Source organism: Desarmillaria tabescens (assembly GCF_030435595.1).
Source record: "Desarmillaria tabescens strain CCBAS 213 chromosome Unknown EV420scaffold_40, whole genome shotgun sequence".
In the NCBI taxonomy this organism is placed as follows: Eukaryota; Fungi; Basidiomycota; class Agaricomycetes; order Agaricales; family Physalacriaceae; genus Desarmillaria; species Desarmillaria tabescens.
The window spans coordinates 372964-390040 of NW_026848339.1; the positions used below are offsets into that span (position 1 = coordinate 372964).

A 17077-nucleotide genomic window follows, 5' to 3' on the forward strand; every position below is an offset into this window, starting at 1 on the left:
CTATGCTATAAAAACCCTAGAATACATCCTCCTTCGTAATATAGATCCAGTATAATACAGTATAAAAGGGGGTATTAGGGGGCATACATCGCTTATTTTGTTTCTCCCACTTCGGATGGCCTGGGGAGCATCACCAATGGATTCCCTGATATTAAAAACCCCAAAACGACTCCAGACTTCATTTATAGGGTCTCAAAAACGACAGAAATAATGATATTACAGTTTAGGAGGAGCACATGTAATAAATCCTATTTCTGGGCTTCGGACCACTTCGGAGTTTTGTCTATTGTGTTCATTGACCTGAATAACACTCAAATGACCCCACAGGACAAAGGAAACCATCAGAAATACGTGATAAAAAGAGTAATAGGGGGATGGAGGAGACATACCTTATATTTCGCATTTCTAATAGTTAGGGAGGGTATTCTTGTTATATAACAGACTGTATATATTGTACAATGGTGTGTACGAAGCCCCATGGATATCCGAAATGTATTGAATGAGATATGAGAAGATCATTCTGTAAAACAGGAGGAGCACATCCCATATTTCGATGTTCTGCTCATTCTATGGCCTGGGGACTATCAGAATCGGATTCCTTGACCCACAAAACAGTAGGGCCACCTATCATCCATGGTATTCAGATGTTCAAACTCCGAAGTACAAAATGTTCTCTCATTTGTTACTTATATTGTCCTGTAGCTACATATGGCTGTATGTGTTATCTGGGTAAAATGGCTCCAATGGATGATAGGTGGCCCTACTGTTTTGTGGGTCAAGGAATCCGATTCTGATAGTCCCCAGGCCATAGAATGAGCAGAACATCGAAATATGGGATGTGCTCCTCCTGTTTTACAGAATGATCTTCTCATATCTCATTCAATACATTTCGGATATCCATGGGGCTTCGTACACACCATTGTACAATATATACAGTCTGTTATATAACAAGAATACCCTCCCTAACTATTAGAAATGCGAAATATAAGGTATGTCTCCTCCATCCCCCTATTACTCTTTTTATCACGTATTTCTGATGGTTTCCTTTGTCCTGTGGGGTCATTTGAGTGTTATTCAGGTCAATGAACACAATAGACAAAACTCCGAAGTGGTCCGAAGCCCAGAAATAGGATTTATTACATGTGCTCCTCCTAAACTGTAATATCATTATTTCTGTCGTTTTTGAGACCCTATAAATGAAGTCTGGAGTCGTTTTGGGGTTTTTAATATCAGGGAATCCATTGGTGATGCTCCCCAGGCCATCCGAAGTGGGAGAAACAAAATAAGCGATGTATGCCCCCTAATACCCCCTTTTATACTGTATTATACTGGATCTATATTACGAAGGAGGATGTATTCTAGGGTTTTTATAGCATAGGAATCGACTGGTAATGTTTTCAAAGCGATCTGGAGCATGCTGCACCCTAAAAAGCGAATATTTTCGTTTATCTCCAGGAATAAAGTGTGCCAAGAGTACTGTGGAGGGGTCGTTTGGGTGTTTTCAAGGTCAGGGAATCGATTGGTGAAGTCCTCCAGCTGATCCAATGCATGCAGCAGCCCCCAAAAGCGAATATTTATGCGATTTTCATTATATTAACCTTTTATCCCACTATCCAGGGCTCCTATGCATCATTAGAGGGCTCTATTTTATGTTGTTTGTGTCTATACAGATTATAGTGCCATCCCCTGGCCCAGCCAGTAGCCTGAGAATAGCCCAAATAGCTGTTTTGACCGGAAAATAGCCCCTATTTTGGGTATTAGAAATGTGGCACTGCCACTGGATCCAGTCAAAATTGATGGGCTGATTCGGGGAGCCTAAAAAGGCAAAAGAGCGCACCAGAGCGGAGCAATGGGAGGGCATCAATATGAGGTCATAAATGTTAAGGGAGGGAGGGTATATATAGAGATGAAAAGATATATATATAATGCCAGTATGGTGTAGTGGTTAGCATGTCTGCTCAAAAAAGTCATTTGATATTATTGGATTTATTTTTGAGGTCTCGGGTTCAATTCCCTGAATTGTCCTCTTTTCTAATGATGCCATCATTGACACAGATTGGGAAGCTTACTAAGCCACTTTGTCATCCTGATGGAATTACTGTATATGGGCTGGATGTAAACTGACACTCCTGATGTATCACAATTAACTGTCAACTAACAGTGTTTGATGCATCAAAGTAGCAGCTACAGGTGCTTTATCACCTCTTGCATTATTGTGCTGACAGGCAGCTTCCTTGGCATTTCACCATGTGACCTCCTCTCTACTCCACTGTTGGCTTCCTCTGGTTGACCAGGGTCCTGGGTGTTCTCTTCTCTGTCTTTCTCATGCATTGTACCTCCTCCTCCACTCAGAGAGGTCAGAGCAGTCCTCATCGAAGACCTCCCCCTCAAAGTAGTGTCGGAGGTTGGTCCGGATTCTCTTGTCGCTGGTACGCTGTAAGGCTTGGTGGAAGCGTAGCTCCGCCGCTCCGATCCTTCTGAACGCCTCCTGGTCTGTTGCATCTGGCTCGAGGGGGAGATACTCATGGGCATCTCTGAGGGCCCTTCGCTCTGTGTTTCGACTCCGTGTGCTGCTCGTTCGAGCTCTGTCCATTCTGGCCGCTCCTTCTGGGGTGAGCCTGGCAGTTCGAACATTGAAGTTGGACTCGACGAGCATGTTGTACTCCTCAGTCCACGGTCGCTGATTGAAGGGGAGTGGGGCAGCGAACGCTCTTGGCGTGACTGACGGAGTGAAAGGGGGGACTCCAGGGAGTTCGTCAGTGGAGGTATCTCTTGCCAATCGGTGAAGTATCTCCCTTCCTTCCTTGGTATCTCCTGGGTACTCTGTCCACTCAATCTCCTCCCTCTGATCTGTGCTGATGGATGTTCCACTGGTACTTGCTGTGTCTGTATCGGGGTTAGCATCCGGGTTGTACGCCTCGATGGCGTCCCAGATACGCTGCTCTGTTTCGGTGGGGAGGGCAACGGTCCATGAGATTGGGGTGTCCTTGGGCCCAGGGGTTTGTTTCTCATCTCGGGCCATAGAAGTTTCTTCCCCGGTGAAGACCCAACTTGTTGAGGGGTACCACGCCACAGGGATCCCCGTCCGCTCTCCTCCACTATCTGGCGCAGCTCTCCTGTTAGCGGGGACTGCTGGAACTGGACCGGCGGTAGTCACAGCGGAGGCCCCAAGGCTGAGCTCTCCACTATCTTCCGCAAGGTCGTCTCCGTGGAAGTTTCTTGGGGAGCCGGTTGCGGTATAGACATCATGCCACCTGACTCCAAGCTCAGCGTTTTCTTCTGCCATCAGGATGCCGTCGAGGAGGTCTTGGGGGCGGATCCTTTTGAGATCACTGAGGGCATTGCCTTCTTCACCCTTGTCCAGATCCCCTCCTTCTTCTCCTCCATCAGGAGAGATGTGGAAGATGCCTGGGGTCAGGATGCTACTGTCTCTGAGATTGATGCCTCATACGTCTGTGATGTCGACGGAGGAGGCTCTTGGGGTCGGGGAGGACTCCCTGGAGGAAGACTCCCCAGAACTTGAGGGTTCTCCTCTTGGTGTGATGAGTCGTCCATCATGAAGTGTGGGTTGCACTGGGATGTGTGGGTACGGGATTACTGGGTAAGGGATCGGAAGATGCGGAATGTAATGAAATGGTAATCGGGCTCATCATTGGCAGATGCAACACCTATATAATTGCCTGAGGGCAATAGCCAGGAGTGCTCCTGCTAGTAATCTGTTACGGTTTATTCATTTCTTTTTCCTTTTCTTCGTTTTACTCAGCCGGATTACTCATATGTGATCGCAATGGACGCATTCTCACAGTACTATTATTAGCCTACCAAACATGTATTTAAGTAGAGCCTCAGCTGGCCAAAACCCCAGCTTCGGCTAAGGTTTAATCTACCTAACTCAAAGCTCCGTTCTTCGTGACTATCTGTCTCATCACTGCTCATTCCCCAGGACTTTGACCTCTATCGTATCGTCCACCGAAGTGCGAGTGGCGATCCCTAGTTGATCTAAGTTTTGAGAGTTAGTGGCTAACATTTAGCCAAAGCTCGTCCTATGTTGCCCAACATTTATCCACTCATCCTTTTACTCCTGGTAGCTGACTGGGCTCTACCCCTCCTGCTACCTGATCCAATCCTCACCGTTGTCCTTATAGTCCTTGTGACTATCCTCTTCATCCAAACGGTCATCAGTGCTCCACTATTCGCAGCCTTGCTTGTAGCAGCGTACGTTGGCCTTCTTTGAATCTAAAAGACAAAATCCCTCGATCATTCAAACTGACGCTGTTCCCCGTCATCGTGCAAGCAGTCGTCATATCAGCCGTCATCGTGTTGATAACGACTAGTGAACTCTATCCTGTCCTAACAGTCGCATGGTTAATTGTAACCGTCGGACTGTACGAAGGATAGACCCACTCACGGATGCCCTGGTCCGACGCCATTCCCGCCATCTTCGCGACTTTTATACTCTTTTTCTTGTCCATTATTTTGTACCGACTACACCACTGTTTTCGACAACAGAGGAGAGTCCGTGCACAACTCCCATTTCATTATGTTCCCAGCACTCCCGCATATCCCCCTCCAGTAATCCACATTCCCACGGTGTCTCAGCAGACCATACGAGATGTCGAATCCAACGTCTCCAGGGGACCTGGAGAATCCCTCTATGGATCGTCACGGTCCAGCTCGCGATACTCAGGGTCGAGCACCGACTCCTACAGAAGTGCTACCACCGAGTCAGTCGACATCACAGATACCCAGGGCATACTCCTCGACAGAGGAGACTCGCCCCTACCAGGCCTCTTCGACCAGTCTCCAGTCCAAAGCGAGTCAAGCACTGACCGAGGCCGAAGACAAGGCACCAGGCCTCTGGATGAGGGCAAAGAAAGCCCTGACACCGAGTACGAAGGGGATGAGCTCACCGATCTCGAAAGGATCAGACTCGAAGACCTCCTCGGTGACCTCTACCCGAACGAGGAGGAAGATGCAACCCATTCCGGAGACAGCTGGAGCGGAAGATCTCAGACAAAGTGGAGTGATGCAGACTGGGAAAGCGAGAGAAGGAGGTACGAGGAGCATAGTCGAAAGGACGACTATGACAGTGATTCTGGAGAGCTTGCCCTTGGGGCCTCCGCCACAACTACCGCCCGTGCAGATGGAGCAGGACCCGTTCTTCCTGCTTGGCCGACAGACAGGGGGGTCCCAGTCGGTTGGCACCCCTCCACCAGTTGGGTCTATGCCGACCCAGGGGAAGAAGCTCCTGTGGCCCGAATCCAGACCCCGAGGAGCGTCCCTGTCTCTGTCCGCCCAGAGGCCCCAGCACCCACTTCCGCCATCACCAGGGCTGAACCGACGGATCAGCAGCTCTGGGAGGAGTTCCCGGACTACAGTCCCGAGGAGCTTGGAGCAATTGCTGGGGCTGGAGACCTCGCCCCCGTCACCACTTTCACACCGTCAGTTGCGGGTCGAGCATTCGCCGACCCCATCCCTAGCAACCAGCGTCCATGGACGCTTCTCTACCACACGCTTGTCGAGTCGCTCAACGTCCCTCGAAATGCCCGGCTTGCCCCAGAAATCGAGGCCCGAATGGACCGAGCGAGAGCGGCAGACACACACACTCGACGTGCCAAAATCGCCGCCCTCATTGGACCCAATGGTTTCTACAACCTCCCGGTCGAGCCCGACGCCACCCGCACCGAAATCAAAAATAGGCAGCGAGCTGCCGCCCTCCGATATTCCGGACTTGTCGAGCGGGCAGGCACCGACCTCGAGGCCAGACGAAGAGCCTGGCAGGCCTATGAGTCGGAGATCACTGACCCCGACTCCGACATTGGATGATGGAAGAGAAACAAGGAGATTGACAGACTCGCCCGAGAGAGGAAGAAGGCCAAGGATGCCGAGTCAGCCGCCAAACAGTTCCCTCGAGGTCGAGGTGATGAGGGCGGTCCGCATGGTCATTGTCGATCCGGCGGCTCCGGTACCAACGATCTTTAATATTTTACCATGGCATGGACTATATGAGATCATGATGGAGGACATGGAGCGAGACTCCCAGTGGCTTCTTATGGAAGCAGGAGAAGATTATCGACACGCGAAATACATGGGGGATGTTTACCTCATGAAAAATATCTTGGAGGTCGAAACATGGCACCGAGTGGCCCTGGTATGGAACCAGGTACACCCCGACAACACATGACTGGGGTGCAAACCCTACCGACGACCTCAACCAATGCCCAACCCGCTCGAAACCGAGGAGTTTTGGGCAGGCGTGGGACCCGAAGACCCCGACGATACGTGGGACGACCCGGGGGCAGGAACATCAAGGAAGGGAAAGGAATCCATGGTACCGAGCCAACCCCCACCAGCGCCTCCGCCGCCGCCAAAGTACCCGGAGGGTTATCCCCCGCCGGGTGACAACCCTCATCTCCGCTCACTATCGTGACCACCAAACGCGCCGGTCCCACTGGTTCTGCCACCGCCCCCAGATCCCATTCCGCCATGGCAGCTGGCCCCGGGAGCGGCGAATAATCCCTGGAACGACGTGAAACCCAAGTTGATCACCCAACCAGAGTACTTCACTGGGGTTTCCTCAGATATTACCCGTTTCCTTCATCACTGCGAGGTTTACTTCCAAGTATTCCCCATGTACTACACGATGAACAACGAAGGGCAAAACCCTTACCGAATTACCTTTGCGCAAGGGTACCTTAGGGGCGAGGCGCAGCAGTGGTGGGTGAACCAATACTACCGATATCGGGACCCACAGGGACATTGGCAATTCCCCACGTGGGACGAATTTTCACACGATCTAACAGTACAGTTCCGAGAAGTCGCGGAACTCACCATATGGAAGGCAGAATGGAAGAAGGTGCGGCAATCTGAATTCAAGTCTGCGGTAGAATTCTTCGCGAAGTTTGAGCAGCTGGCTCACAAATGCGAGGAGTTCGGAGACGAGAAGCAGATGTTCGAGACTGTCGAAGCGGCGATAAGGCCGACGGTGCGAAAGACGGTTATGCATGGGGACAATGAGCGCCCCACAACCTACGCACAGTGGAAGGCCCGAGTCCTTAGGATCAATGCCAATTATAGGTACAACGTCGCCCAAGGGCTAGGCGGTAAGACCTCCCTGAACCAAGGCGGTTCGGGTCGAGGCAATCAATTGAAGGGTGGAGGCCAGGGATCCAGCGGCGATAAGAAGGACGCCACTGGCACCACATATGGCGGTGCAGGGCAGCCAATGGAAATCGACAAATTACGATCCGATAAGTGCTGCTTCAAGTGTGGGAATACTGGGTGGAGCCGGGACCACAAATGTCCGACGGACAAGTCCAAGTGGCTTCCCGTCAAACTCCCACCTCGCAAAAAGCCCACCGTCCAACGCCTACGCCAGCTACTCGCAGAAGCCGAAAAGGAGGAGTTAGGAAAGGACACCAAGGTAGAGGAGGTCAAGGAAGAGAAGTCGTCAAAAGACGAGCCGGCGTCGAAATAAGCGATTCGACGGCATCGGCAAAGGACTTAGTTTCTGTTGGTGCGCACTCATGTACTTCTAGTCGGACTTATACTATGTATGTAGGTACCCCCTATGATCAATATACCATTTCCGCCGAGTTATCAACTGAAGAAACGAAGCAAGAAGAATCGCCAAATGCTCACGGTGTAGGAGGGGATTTCCACCGCCCGACGCGGTCTGCGTCAAGCAATGAACCCTTAGGGGCTGGTCCACCTCTGACACCCCCGCTTGACTGAACGGGGAAAGTTCTGGAGCACCCAGCAAGCGCCTCAGGTCAAGACAAGATGGACGCCAGACGTGGTGGTCGTTGCCCTGGCAGGGAGAACCAGCCGACCGCTCCGACAGATGGGCCCTCCACACAGGTCATTCCTACTGTCTGTGACAGCAAAGCAGCTGAGGCCGGGAACCAAGGGGACCACCTACATTTAGTAGTGGCCTCATCCACAAACGATGCTGACCCCCTTGGCGAGCCAATATGTGTGTGGCTGCCTAGAGCTTCTGGGAGTACCGCTGGCGTTAGGAATGAGGATAAGTATGGACAGGCAGTGGAGGTTACAACGCCGCGCGCAAGCGCCCTTGGCCAGGGCCAAACACAGGGCAGCGAGCCCTCCTCCCCTCACTCGTCAGAAGGTGACCAAGTGCCGCCGAGGGGCCTTAACAACCGGCCCGGTGACCAACTGCCACCTCGAGTCAAGAAACCTCCCGTTTCTCTAGAGGAAGTAGAAGATGAGGAAGCCCACCTACGGTCTGACATACCGATCATCAAACCAAAGGGGAAGTCTCCTGTGACCCCCGACCCCGAACTATCGCCCGAGGTCAGGAAGGCCATTCAAGACACGTATTATGAGCCTTTTGGCACACATTGGACCCAAAGGGCACTACAGCTAGCCAAGAACGAGCTGGCCGCCTTCTCTACCCTCAACCGATGGGTGCACCCCCGTAGGACTGGGGAAGTAACAACTGAACTCTAGGAGGTGCTCAAGGAGCAACCCGAGACTGTCTCGGAAGCCAGGGACAAGTGGGAGTGGATGGAGGATCTCAAGAAGCCCCCTATGTACATCCGAGGAAGGAAGGGGCGTAATGTGTCAATTAACGTGCAGTTGGAAATGCTAGATACCAGAGTAACCCATTCCCTGAAGGCGTTAGTGGACAGTGGAGCTATGGGCAGTTCCATAGACCATGCCTGGGCCCAAAGTCACACGCTCAATCTGAGGAAAGCGGCCCGACCCGTCCCGGTCTATAATGCCGACGGTACCAGAAATAAAGGAGGTGACATCACCGAGTATGCCGAAGTGCGGCTACGGATCAGGGACCACGTGGAAAGGATCGAACTAGCGATAGTCGACCTTGGCACCACTCCCCTATTTTTAGGACACGACTGGTTGCAGAGACACAACCCCCTTATCGATTGGGATACCGGGGCAGTCACCCTGGCCCGTTGCACATGCCACAAGATCCCATTCTCCCTTCCCGACACGGACCCTTCATCGCGATGGGAAGAATACGAGGAAGGAGACACTATCTTGGTTATAGATTTCGAAGAGGCCTTCCACGTTCAGGCCATGGGCACCAAAGCCAACAAACTAGCTGCCCAAGATAACGCTCGGAAGGCCACCCGATCCTTCGAGGATATAGTACCCAAGGAGTATAGAGAGTTCGAGGATGTATTTGCTAAGGAGAATTTTGACCAGTTACCCCCGTGAAAGCTGTGGGACCACGCCATCGAGTTGATTCCCAATGCCAATGCCAATCTAGACTGTAAAGTCTACCCTCTCAATCCCGCAGAGCAAGAGGAGTTGGATAAGTTCCTGGACGAGAATCTCTCCACCGGTCACATACAAGCGTCGAAGTCCCCCATGGCATCCCCATTTTTCTTTGTCAAGAAAAAGGACGGAAAACTTCGCCCGGTCCAAGATTATCGAAAACTCAATGAGATGACCATCAAGAACCGATACCCATTGCCACTCATTGGAGAACTCATGGACCGACTGAAGGACGCCAAGTACTTCACCAAGCTAGATGTACAGTGGGGGTACAATAACGTCAGGATAAAGCAAGGGGATGAGTGGAAGGCCGCGTTCTGAACTAATCGGGGCCTCTACGAACCCCTGGTGATGTTTTTTGGGCTTACAAATTCGCCGGCCACCTTCCAGTGGATGATGAACGACATCTTCAAAGATCTCATAACCGCCAGGAAGGTGTCCATGTATCTTGATGACATACTCATCGCCTCCAAAACGAAGGAGGACCATAAACGTGTGGTACACGAGGTACTCAGGATTCTTCGTAAAAACAAATTATTCTTGAAGGCAGAGAAGTGCGAGTTTGAAGTGGAGGAAACTGAGTACCTGGGTGTGCTCATCAGTGAAGGGAGGATTCGCATGGATCCCATAAAGATTGCCAGCCTTTTAGACTGGCCAGTTCCGTCCAAGAAACAGGAGCTACAGTCGTTTTTGGGCTTTTGCAACTTCTATCGACGATTCATTCGCGACTATAGTAAACATGTCAAACCCTTCACTGTGCTCACGGGGAAGGTAGAGTGGAAATGGGGAGAGATCCAGCAGAAGGCATTCGAGAAAATCAAAGAACTGTTCCGCGAAGATGTGGTCTTGACCATCCCACTTGACGAAGGAAAGTTCCGAGTGGAAGCGGACTCCAGCGAGGGGGCAATTGGAGCCGTGTTATCACAATGGCAGGAAGAGAAGTGGCAACTGGTGGCCTTTCTTTCCAAGTCGTTATCTGTTACTGAGCGGAACTATGAAATTTACGACAAGGAGCTCCTCGCCATCATGACTGCGTTGGAGGAGTGGCGCCAATACCTTATGGGTGCACGAGAAGACTTTGAGATCTGGACAGATCATTCCAACCTTCAGTACTTTCGAAAGCCTCAGAAGCTCAACCGACGACAAGCTCGGTGGGTAACCGAATTGGCTGAATACCAGTTTACCCTACATCACAAACTGGGGGCTCAGAATCGCAAAGCTGATTTATTGTCTAGACGGGCAGATCATGACCAGAGGAAGGACAACAATCGAGACGTGACGGTCTTGAAGCCTGCTCATTTCCGAGCCTTAATCATGCCCACCGTGGAAGAACTACACGAAAAAATCAAATTGGCCACTCACGATCCATGCAAGTGGGACCGGGGCATTTCTGATTCCCTTAATCACGAGAAGGGGATCTCCCGGAATCAAGAATTGCTATGGTATGACAGATGTATCTATGTCCCCAGGGACAAGCAACTGCGAGGGGAAATTATAGCCTGGCGGCATGATCACATAACCGCAGGACACCCGGGGATAGAAAAGACAAAAGAGCTTATTCTACGAGATTACTGGTGGCCCTGAATGCGTCGGGAAGTGGAAGCATATGTGAAGGGGTGTGAGGTCTGTCAACGAACCAAGGTGGATCGTCGCCCCAAAAAGGCGCCTCTTCACCTGAACGAGGTACCGGACCGCCCCTGGACCCATATATCGGTCGACATGATTACCAAACTCCCGGACTCGAGGGGGTTTAACTCCATCCTGGTAATTGTCGACCGATTCTCCAAAACGATCATTCCGATCATGTGCACCGAAGAACTTACTTCCTTGGGCTTTGCCAAAATTCTAAGGGACCACATTTATGTGCCCTATGGGGTGATGCCCGAGAAAGTCATTTCAGATAGGGGAGCGGTCTTCGTATCAAAATTCATGAAAGAATTCTACAAGTTACTGCAGGTCGAGGGGAACCCTTCAACCGCCTATCATCCCCAGACGGACGGACAGACGGAACGGGTTAATCAGGAAATAGAGAAATACCTCAAGATGTTCGTCAGTTATCGACAAGATGACTGGAGTGAATGGCTACCGCTAGCCGCGTTCACCCATAACAACCGGAAACATTCAGCAACCGGTTTCTCGCCCTATAAAGTAGTCTTCGGGAGGGATGGCCAGGTTATCAAAACAACACAATGACCGGACGTTGTCCCCGCAGCCTCGAAATTAGTCCAAGGGATAAAAGAGATACAGGAAAAGACTAAGGAGTCCCTGGAGAAGGCTGCAGAGTCAATGAAAAGGGCCTACAACAAACGAAAGAGCGACGCGGTAGAATATAGGATAGGTGACAAGGTATGGTTGGACTCCACCAACCTGAACCTTCCACGCCCAACTAAGAAACTGGGGGATCGCCGCGTAGGACCTTTCACCGTTATGGCCAAGAAGGGGGCATCTGCCTATGAGCTCAAACTCCTGGTAGGATGGAAAATTCATAATTGATTCAACGAGTCCCTTCTGACCCCGTATCACCCACCGGAATTTCCCAACCAACCGCATCCCGAGAGACCACCTCCGGAATTAATCGAGGATGAGGAAGAATACGAGATCAAAGAGATTGTGGGAGAAAGAGATTGAGTCGTTGGTCAAGGACGAACCTGCCGAACAATTACCGAATATTTGGTAAAATGGAAAGGGTACCCAATAGAGGAGAACTTGTGGGTAAAACGTTCAGACATGGCCAATGCCGAGGAGCTCGTAAATGACTACGAGGCCCGTATCCAAAAGATTTGGTGGACGGTTAACCACAGAGGAAAGGCGGTCGGAAGAGACGACAAAATACCCCTGGATAATCCAATCCAATACCATGATCCGGACACCCCATGTATCTCTGACGTGGTTACCATTCCTTCATCGCAATGCATGGCACCTGCACACTCCGAAGAACTCAACGCCATTGATAATGCGTATTCGTTCAACGATCAATTACAAAGTCACGCCGATACAGACGATTCAGACATCGACCATCTACAACGAGTCATGGAAGATTGGGATAAGAACGAAGATGATGACAATGATGATGATGACAATATTCCATCATTCTACTCAGAATCTAAACATACTTCTTCGGACAGTGACGGGGGGGTCTGATGACTCATTCGGGATGAACAAGTCTTAGGGAGGGGGTAATGTTACGGTTTATTCATTTCTTTTTCCTTTTCTTCGTTTTACTCAGCTGGATTACTCATATGCGATCGCAACGGACGCATTCTCACAGTACTATTATTAGCCTACCAAACGTGTATTTAAGTAGAGCCTCAGCTGGCCAAAACCCCAGCTTCGGCTAAGGTTCAATCTACCTAACTCAAAGCTCTGTTCTTCATGACTATCTGTCTCATCACTGCTCATTCCCCAGGACTTTGACCTCTATCGTATCGTCCACCGAAGTGCGAGTGGCAATCCCTAGTTGATCTAAGTTTTGAGAGTTAGTGGCTAACATAATCCAAAGGCTACCGCTACAGTTGGTAGCAGTTCAGCAAGTGGCATACGAGTGACTGGACAGCAAGGATAGTGAGTGCAATGAGGATGGCGATGATGAGACTAAGGTCGGTCTTGTAGGTATCGGACATCCACAGTTGGGAGAGGATAGTTGACAAGGATTGAGGGGGTACTGCACTAGTCACAACTAGCAGTAGTACTGCGATGACCGTGAGGAGTCGGATGCCGTTCAAATATGGCAACAGGGTTTTTCAAGGTAGTTGGGCAGCGTTGTGGCGCTGAGCAACGGTGGGCAAGCTTTGGCTAAATGTCAACAACCAACTAAAATCGACTTAGATCAACTAAGGATCGCCACTCGCACTTCGGTGGATGATACTCTTAGAGGTCAAAGGAGATTAAAGTGAGTCGATCGAGGACTTAGATAGTCATGAAACTAGGAGCTTGGAGTTGGGTAGAATAAACCTTAGCTGAAGCTGGGGTTTAGACCAGCATAGGCTACTACTTAAATACAAGTTGATACGTTAAAAATAGTACCAGTTAAATGGAAACATATGTGTAAGCATGATTATGTGAAAAGAAAAGAAAAGAAAAGGAAAAAGGTGAATAAACCATAACAAGGATACAAAACTGCAAACCACCATGGATTGTTGCAAACACAATGAGAACACCATGAAGGATGTTAACAACCAACTAATAATCGACTTAGATCAGGCTAGGAACTCCACTCGCACTTCGGTGGATGATACTCTAGCAGGTCAAAGGCGATGTCAAAGCGGATTGCGGGCATGTAGACACGAAGAATGGAGTTTGAGTTGGGTAGATTAAACCTTAGCCGAAGCTGGGGTTTAGGCCAGCTGAGGCTCTACTTAAATACACTTTGATACGCTAATAATAGTATGTGAGAAATCATCCGTGGTGATCGCATATGAGTAATCAAGCTGAGTAAAACGAAGAAAAACGAATAAACCGTAACATTACCCCCTCTCTAAGACTCGTTCGTCCCGAATGAGTCCTCAGAATCCCAGTCTGCCTCATTGTCTGAAGTTGAATGTCTGGACTCGGAGTAGAAAGAGGGTACGTCATCGTCCTCTTCCTCTTCGTCGGCGTTCCAATTTTCGTGGATACGTTGGAGGTTTTGAAGGTCGACCTCTTCCTCCGTATCAAATTCTTCGTCCGATCCTACCCCGGATATGTCTTCCACCATTCTATTGATTTCCTCCGAATGAGCCGCTGCCAAACATTGAGATGAATAAACCGTTATTATGTCGGTAAGGCAAGGGGTGTCCGGTTCGTGGTATCTGTGTAAGTTGTTGGGTGGTATTTTGTCATCGATCCCAACTGTTTTTCCTTTGTTGTCGATGCCCCATAACATCTTTTGGATACGTGTCTCGTACTCGTCAACGAGTTGCTCGGCATTGGCCATATTTGAGCATTTGACCCAGGAGTTTTCTTCGGCCGGGTATCCTTTCCATTTTACTAAATACTCAGTTATAGTTCGGCAGGTTTGTCCATGGCCGACGACCTTATCTCTTTCCCCCACGATCTCCTCGATCTCATATTCTTCTTCATCATCGATTAACTCCGGAGGTGGTCTCTCAGGTTGTGGTTGGTTTGGGAACTCGGGGGCATGATACGGAGTTAGAAGGGATCCGTTGAATCGATTGTGAATTTTCCAGGCAGTTGGGAGCTTAAGCTCGTATGTGGAAGCACCCTTTTGTGCTATGATAGTGAATGGTCCCACACGTCGATCTCCAAGTTTCTTTGTCGGACGGGGAAGGTTTAGGTTGGTGGAGTCCAACCACACCTTATCGCCTATCCGATACTCTACCGCATTATCCTTATGTTTATCATAGGCCTTCTTCATCGAGTCTGCTGCCCTTTCCAGGGATTCCTTGGCCTTCTCCTGGACTTCCTTTATCCCTTGCACTAGTTTTGATGCGGCAGGGACAACGTCTGGATGTTGGGTCATTTTAATGACCTGTCCATCCCTTCCGAAAACTACTTTGTAGGGGGAAAACCCAGTAGCCGAGTGTTTTTGGTTATTGTGGGTGAATGCGGCTAGTGGCAACCAGTCGCTCCAGTCGTCTTGTCGATAACTAATGAACATCTTGAGATATTTCTCTATCTCTTGGTTGACCCGCTCAGTTTGCCCGTCCGTCTGCGGATGATAGGCCATAGAAGGGTTCCCTTCCACTTGTAACAGATGGTAGAATTCCCTCATGAATTTAGACATGAAAATGGCCCCTCTATCTGAGATGACTTTCTCGGGCATCACCCCATAGGGCACATAAATGTGGTCCCTTAGGATCTTGGCGAAGCCCAGAGAAGTAAGCTCCTCGGTACACGCAATTGGAATGATCGTTTTGGAAAACCGGTCGACAATCACTAGAATGGAATCAAACCCCTTAGAGTTAGGGAGTTTGGTGATCATGTCAACTGATATGTGGGTCCACAGGCGATCCGGTACTTCATTCGGGTGAAGCGGCACCCTCTTGGGGCGACGGTCCGCCTTGGTTCATTGACAAACCTCACACCCCTTCATGTACGCTTCCACCTCCTGGCGCATGCGGAGCCACCAGTAGTCCCTAAGAATCAGCTCCTTGGTCTTTTCGATTCCAGGGTGTCCGGCCGTTACATGGTTGTGTTGAAGGGCTATGATTTTTCCTCGTAGTCTCTTGTCTGAAGGGACATAGATATGTCCATCGTACCAGAGCAAGCCCTGATCCCTGGAGACCCCCTTTTCATGGTTAAGGGAGTCAGAAATTCCCCAGTCCCATTTATGGGGATTGTGGGTGGCTAGTTTAATCTCTTCGTGTAGCTCCTCTTGCGTCGGCATCACTAGGGCCCTAAAATGCTCGGCCTTTAGGACGACTACATCCTTATTGTCCTCCTTTCCCTGGTCGTGGTCCACTCATCGGGATAAGAGGTCGGCTTTGCGATTTTGGGCTCCGGGTTTGTGATGTAGGGTGAACTGGTATTCGGCTAGTTCAGTCACCCATCGGGCCTGTCGTTGATTGAGTTTCTGGGGCTTTCGGAAATACTGAAGATTGGAATGGTCTGTCCAAATTTCAAAATCTTCTCGCGCACCCATAAGATACTGGCGCCACTCTTCCAACGCAATCATGATGGCGAGGAGCTCTTTGTCGTAAATTTCGTAATTTCGTTCGGTAACGGATAACGCCTTAGAAAGAAAGGCCACTGGTCGCCACTTCTCTTCCTGCCATTGGGATAGTACCGCTCCAATTGCTCCCTCGCTGGAATCCGCTTCTACTCGGAACTTCCCTTCGTCAAGCAGGATGGCTAAGACCACATCCTCGTGGAACAGCTCCTTGAGTTTCTCAAACGCCGCCTGCTGGGCCTTCCCCCATTTCCACTCCACCTTCCCCATGAGAGCGGTGAGGGGTTTGACATGTTTACTGTAGTCATGAATGAATCATCGGTAGGAATTGCAGAAGCCTAAAAACGATTGTAGCTCCTGTTTCTTGGATGGGACTGGCCAGTCCAGGAGACCTGCAATTTTCATGGGATCCATACGAATCTTCCCCTCACTGATGAGTATGCCCAAGTACTCAGTCTCTTCTACCTCGAATTCACACTTCTCCACCTTCAGGAATAGGTGGTTTTCGCGAAGGATTTTGAGCACTTTGCGTACCACACGCCTGTGGTCCTCCTTGGTTTTAGACGCAATGAGTATGTCATCAAGATAGACCGATACTTCTCTGGCAGTTATGAGGTCCTTGAAGATGTCATTCATCATCCACTGGAATGTGGCCGGCAAATTTGTGAGTCCAAAAAACATTACCAGGGGTTCGTAGAGACTGCAATTAGTTCGAAACATGGCCTTCCACTCGTCCCCTTGTTTTATCCTGACGTTATTGTACCCCCATCTCACATCTAGTTTGGTGAAGTATTTGGCTTTCTTCAGCCAGTCCATGAGCTCCCCAATGAGTGGTAACGGGTACCGATTCTTAATAGTCATCTCATTGAGCTTACGATAATCCTGGACCAGGTGAAGTTTCCCATCCTTTTTCTTGACAAAGAAGAATGGCGACGCCATGGGGGACTTCGATGCCTGTATGCGACCGGTGGAGAGGTTTTTGTCAAGGAACTTGTCCAACTCCTCTTGTTCGGCTGGATTAAGAGGGTAAACCTTACAGTCTAGGTTGGTGTTGGCGTTGGGGATTAATTCGATGGCATGGTCCCACAGTTTCTGTGGGGGTAGTTCGTCAAAATTCTCTTTAGCGAATACGTCTTCAAACTCCCTATACTCCTCGGGCACGATTTCTTCGAAGGATTTTGTCGTCTTTTGGGCATTAGCTTGGGCGGC

At 49.9% G+C, this 17077-nt stretch overlaps 1 protein-coding gene and 1 pseudogene across 2 annotated transcripts; one reads left to right on the forward strand and one right to left on the reverse strand.

The window, feature by feature from the left end:
* Positions 1 to 1927: 1927 nt before the first annotated feature.
* EV420DRAFT_t210 lies at positions 1928 to 2025 on the forward strand (annotated as a pseudogene). The gene has a single exon. The product of its transcript is annotated as a tRNA-OTHER (tRNA).
* Positions 2026 to 2323: 298 nt separating this feature from the next.
* Positions 2324 to 3555, reverse strand: EV420DRAFT_1483401 (uncharacterized protein; the record flags this gene model as incomplete). Its single annotated transcript, XM_060469978.1, has 2 exons — positions 2324 to 3431; positions 3452 to 3555. 2 exons carry the CDS (start codon positions 3553 to 3555, stop codon positions 2324 to 2326), a joined length of 1212 nt encoding a protein of 403 aa, XP_060326707.1.
* Positions 3556 to 17077: the final 13522 nt, after the last annotated feature.